Consider the following 6,000-nt stretch of genomic DNA (forward strand, 5'->3'; position numbering starts at 1 on the left):
CCACTCTCTGGGCCCGGCCATCCAACCAGTTTTCCACCCAGGAGAGTGTGCGCCTGTCCAGGCCAGAGGCTGACAGTTTCCTAAGCAGAATGCTGTGAGAAACTGTGTCAAAGGCTCTACTGAAGTCCAAGAAGACTACATCCACAGCCTGGCACAATACAGTAAAGGGGATTGTTTACCTTTCTATCCTCAGAAGACATACTGGTTCTGCTGGTGGGAAGGTACCTTGCAAAAACAGGAATACCAATTGTCTGTCCTACAATGCCATAATAACCAGCATAGTTGCATTTTGCTCACTCTGTATTTTTCTTCCAAATCAAATAGCAACATAGATATTTCAGCCAAAAATTTTTGAACTCTTATCCACAGTCCTGTTTCTTGCCTGTTACTAGTCTCCAGTTACGATATTTACACTCTTCTCCTGTTCTACTGACTGACTCATTTCAGGACTGCAAAGAGTGCGCCAGCTAGGGAAAAACACAAGATACTTCAGGCGAAGACTGCATGAAATGGGCTTCATCATTTATGGCAATGATGATTCTCCTGTTGTCCCCTTACTCCTTTACATGCCTGGTAAGATAGGGTAAGTACTGAAAAAAAACAGTTGGCAAAACAAACATTGTTCAAGTCCGTAGGTTATTTGTTATATATTATGAAAAATGTAGTTATGTGTGGCAGAAGCTTCAGAAGAGAAACACACTGTTAGGTGAATTAATCATTTAATTATGGTCTGGTTTAAATTTGGACAGTTCCAGTATTCAGAATTTTTAAAATTTCTCTTACCGTTTTTTAACTTGTTGTGGAATAATACTTTAGATATCATTTTCAATTTGGATTTTTTTCAAAAAAAAATTTGTAGTCATTAAAAGACATCCATTGCCTTTGATTTAGTAATTGTTTTGGATGGCTGTTCTCTTTCCTCAACTGATCTTTGAATGGTTTTTGTATTTTACCACTCAGTACCTATCAAGCAGCACCTCTGCATTGACTTGGACAGGACGATCAGAAGTAAGGAGTAGCATAATGTAAGGGTTGAGCTGCAGGGAGTATCTGCAAATATCTTATGGTGGCTATGTGCTCTGGGTCTAGTACACAAAAAAACCTCAAAAAGTTCTTAAATTGGCAGAGTAATTGTGAAAGCAAAGAAGCCATCACACAGATTGTTTTATTCCTGTTGATGTGCAGGAACCATGCTCTCATACCCTCCAGAATCCCTACTTCTTCTGTGCTTAGGGACTGTGAATACCCACACATTTTGATTTGCACTAAGGCTTTCATTGACATAAATGAATTATTGCAATTCTAACATTTGACACCCACTTGGCTTCATGGGCTCTTAAGCAGCGAAGAATCTCAGTCCTACTGGTAAAATTCTGGTTCTTATTGAATTCAATGGGAATATTAACATCCACTTCAATTGAAGAGAGGATTTTACCCATTGTTTCATTATACTTGAATGTTTTCTCTCTGTGGTCAGTTTATTAGAGATAATTTACTTTTGTTTTTCTTCTTCTTCTTCTCTCCTTAGGGCTTTTGCAAGACGCATGTTAGAAAAAAATATTGGGGTCGTTGTGGTTGGGTTTCCAGCTACTCCTATCACAGAATCCAGGGCTCGGTTTTGTGTATCAGCTGCGCATACACGGGAGATGTTAGACATGGTAAGCGCAGCAGATGTCCTGCTGAAATTAACTTCAGATGCAAAGGAAGTTGGGAGAAGAAGTGTGTCTGTTACTTTGAATCTCAATAATTCATTTTTACATTTGTTTTTTCTGGCCTTGTCACTTGATCTTTAAAGGGATTTTAGCCTTATATATTTTATTTTTTAAAATAAATTATGGGACAGTTAACTTGTTATCTTCTTCTATTACTAATAGTGACCAAACCTGTCATAACTAATAAAGACCTACATGAAGACCACAGCAAGACAAAAGTTAAACGCTAGGTCAAAACTATCAGACTAGGAAACCTGAAACGATATCAAATAATTGAAAATCAAGTTTTCCATACAATTATTTTCATTCTGTATTTCCACGTTTCTTGAACTGCAGAAGTATATGGGACAGCCTTGGGAGTACAAGTGGAAACTGCAAACAGTATTTGGAACTGTTTGAACCTAATGAAGTTTAAGTGGTGCTGTCTGGCCTGTCTCAGTTCTGTATCTTTCTTTGATATCAGAAATATTGTTACAAGTATGTTGAGACTTCCATCGTAAACCTTCATTCCAACACAGTCAGAAATGTGTTTAAAATAAACTCTTTTGAGATTTTCCATCTCCAATTCTTGCCGAAGGTGTTTTTGGCCTGGCTTGATATACGTTCTTTCATTCTCAGAATAAGCCAACTTAGAGGCATGAAACACGGAGACTTAACAGTAAATTTCAGCCTTTTATTTTCCTCTCTTTGTACAAGTATGATGGTCAAAGTGAAAAGAAAACATGAACATGAAAGGCATTGGAATTAAATATGCCTCTACTGTGCCTGCAGAGAGCCTTTGGCTCTCCATTTGCATTCTGAGATTCATGTGGAGCTTGAGGCCAAAGCCCTGGCCAGCTCACCAGCTCCCATGCCAGTGCAGACCCCTTTCAAACAACACTGAAAAATCTGCCTTGCATGTGTGCAGGGTAAAATTCCTGCTGCTTTTAAAGGTGCAGGAGTTATTAACAAGGTATAATACCGTGACGATAATATTGCATAGAACAGGACATAGCTACATACTTGTGTTGATTACTGTAAGCTTTTGCTGTTTGTGTAGGTTTTGGTTTCTATAGCTAGTAATAAGCAACAAAACTCATCTAAAGATTAATCTCTTGAGATTGCTGCTTTGGTTTTCTTTCTTTTCTCCCACCCCCAAATGCCAAGCCCATTGTATTTTTGGGCCATCATTGCATGTTCACTTTCTCCTACCTGCACATTGCTGCTCTCTGATACCAGCAAAGGCTTGAAACGCTCTTCGCCCATCGTTCTTGAGCATGCTGCATTTTTTTCTTTGTAAGTGGGATCGTTGCCGTAGTGCTTGTGGCATTCTTTAAATGTCCTTACAGTATGGGGAAATGGAAATGCCCTGGGTTTGATTACTTGCAGATGGAAATTTTTCAGGACAAACGCTTTGTCAATATGCCTAAACCCAGTGTAGCAACAGGTAACAAGCACAATGAGAACTTTTCCCTTTGGCAAAATTTGTTTCGAATCTCAGCCTGGAACTAAAAAAGAGGAAAGATCCATGAAAGGGCAAGCTCCCAAGAATAACTTCCTTAATGACCTTGAAGCTATCTCTCTGTATAAACCATTACTAAATTACTTTTTCTTGTTCTTGAGCTCATTTTAGTGGCTTAACAAAAACAGGCTCAAAATCAAAATTGCTGTTTTCTTCTTCAATGCCAAAAGGTTGGCTGGTCTTGAACATGGATCAGATGCTGCAAACACTGAGCTGATTCCCTGTGGTGTAGAGTTCTCTGCTAATTTTCACTCTGAGAGCTGATGACGCAGCTCAGCAAATTGCATTACAATATTAATGTGTTAGTAATTATGCCTGTGATATTAATACAAGAAGATAATGGAACATAGAAGATATATACTAAATATGTCTTAAACTATCAAGGTACTTATGATTACTCTGATCAACACTGTGCGCTGATTGCCATCTAAGAAAAGGCAGTGACAACTCCAGTCTTTGGGATCTATAGATCTATAGAAATAGTGAAGCATTGCCTTACATGTGCCTTTTGCATAACTAAAGACAACTTTTTATCTGGGTTATTATCTCCCTGTGCATTAGAAAAAAGTCATTTTTTCACCTGTGCTCAATTAAGATACATACTAATAAACCATGACCTACAAATGGAGTAAATTCTGTTCTCATAGATGCTGTTGTACATCTACGACTACATTAGCGTTCACTGCAGAAAGAAAAAAAAATGTCCATTTGCCCTTTAAATTTTCTTTAATTGATGCTTTTATGGTCTTATTGTTCTGATATAAAGTAAAGATTACCAGAACTACATTTCTTTTCCAAGAGAATTGATACAGTATAATGGTCTTACAGGTTTTGAATGCTCTGGATGAATTGGGTGACTTTCTACATCTGAAATATTCCCGGTATTCCAAGTCATCTCATCCCGAACTGTACGAAGACACTAGACTTGAAGATTAAATTTTCCACCCATGAAGAGAACATTATAATGCTATGAACTGGGGGAAACCCGAAAACTAAAAAATAAGAATGCGTATCTTCCCTTCGAAGGACAATTTTTGTTTCTCAGTTAACTGAAAAGAGGGGAAGCTCAAGTGTTGCATTTTATTGTATCAAATTCCTGTATTCAAGAGACTGATATATTGATACAGATTTGCCTCCCCAGGAGATCTGTCCTTCTTCCGGTTCTTTTGATGCAGAACGAGTGCATCTATTGATCAAGTTGCTAACACACAGCTTTTGTTATGGCCCCTTCTTATGAAGAGGCTTCGGATAGTCTTAATTATGACTGAAATAATAAAGTTTAAAAAGTTAATGTATTACAGTGTAGTATGGTAATATAGCTGAGTTTCATCTGTGAGATTGACTTCTCTCTGTTAAAGGGCATAAATCAAGACATGGGTAGAGACTGCTACAGAGGAATGAGCAGAAAGTAACTTCTTTAACTAAGTTGCCCTATCACGCATTTCTCCAAGGGCACAAAGAGTTAGAAGGCAGCTAACATGAACAAGACAAGTAGTCTGATCAGATCATATATTTCTGACAGCAAATTATGGGAAAGAGGAAATGCCTCCTCCTCTCCACAGACCCTTTCTTGGTTGCTAAAATACACTATAAGCTTCTTAACGTACAAAAATTTTGGCTTAGACATAAACAGAAATACTTTTTTGCTAATGCATTTGACCTACAGCCCTTCACATCTTATCACAACGTAAGTTCTTCAGCAGGCTTGCTCCCTTTTCATGTAGTGGTAGTAAATAATTTTAATAACCATTTAATTTTCCCGTAAAAACCTTGATCAAAACAGTCAGATACTAGCAGTTCACAAACTGCAGATGACATTTATGGGCTCATTTCTAAGTTTCTTGAACTACTTACGGGCTTAATAAATTCACTAACAAGTACATAATGCTGAAGTTGTTACTTATACAGAATGCGAAGTTCAAGCAGTTCTGCCACCTGTTAAAGTGAAAACTCTGCTATGTCTAAATATGTTAGTCATCCACTTAATAACATTTCTTGAAATATTCTTGTCTGGTTTATATATTTCAGGAGTTGTTTTACTTGTTTAGATGCAGACTGTTGTGAGCAGTTTATTTTTTGAATAATTGATAATGCCATCTGAGAGCGAAGATATCCCCTGTTCCATTGCCTGAGTCATACATGTTCAAAGATACTTGAAGGAATTGTTACAGTCAGCAGTTTCCTTGCAATGTCTGCAGCAGCATTATTGTCAGACTTATGTGGGCTAAGTTCTTTGAAGGACACTGGAGGCATTTTCTTCTTTTTGCAGTGTTGAAAATTGGTTCTGCAGCTTTAAGAATGAACTCCAAACCATTCCACGCTATCAAATGTCATTGTAAACACATCAGATGAGAGATGTTTAGCTTTCTGTTGCACAGATGTACCACACTTTCATGTTCCCTTGAAAGCTGTGGTGTAAACTTAACCCACAGCTGCAATATTAGATTTAAGAACAGAACAATTAAATTGCGGAGTACCAATTACACTATATTACTCCCTGCTTGTTAAAGCAGCTTTCAGGATATAACGAGGCTGATTGGTTATAAGGGACCATTTTTTGTTGGATTTTAGTTGTTGTGCAAGTTAATAAAAATCCAGTGGAGCTATAGCTTTAAGAGCTGATTACAACACATTCCATAATATCAAATGTCAGCATTAAGAAACATTTATCAAGGTCTGAGGGAGGACTAATGGTGTCATACGATTCTTCAGTTTGGTAGATGGGCTTGAAATACATTGCAGAGGTTCAAGGGAGCCGTGTTTGTGGAAAAGAGCAAACTCACTGTA

The 6,000-nt window shown here is 37.7% G+C and overlaps 1 protein-coding gene across 2 annotated transcripts in view; it reads left to right on the forward strand.

The window, feature by feature from the left end:
* Positions 1-5,749, forward strand: part of SPTLC3 (serine palmitoyltransferase long chain base subunit 3) — a 76,594-nt gene extending 70,845 nt beyond the window's left edge. Inside the window, exons 10-12 of one of the 2 annotated variants that reach the window (XM_054063597.1) lie at positions 448-583; positions 1,529-1,658; positions 4,042-5,749. In XM_054063597.1, the coding sequence (XP_053919572.1) occupies positions 448-583; positions 1,529-1,658; positions 4,042-4,149 (374 nt within the window). In that variant the 3' untranslated portion in view covers positions 4,150-5,749. The remainder of the gene's footprint in view (positions 1-447; positions 584-1,528; positions 1,659-4,041) is intronic. The other variant, XM_054063596.1, reaches the window with a different exon arrangement.
* The last annotated feature ends 251 nt before the right edge of the window (positions 5,750-6,000 follow it).

Source organism: Cuculus canorus, chromosome 3, assembly GCF_017976375.1.
Source record: "Cuculus canorus isolate bCucCan1 chromosome 3, bCucCan1.pri, whole genome shotgun sequence".
Classification (NCBI taxonomy): Eukaryota; Metazoa; Chordata; class Aves; order Cuculiformes; family Cuculidae; genus Cuculus; species Cuculus canorus.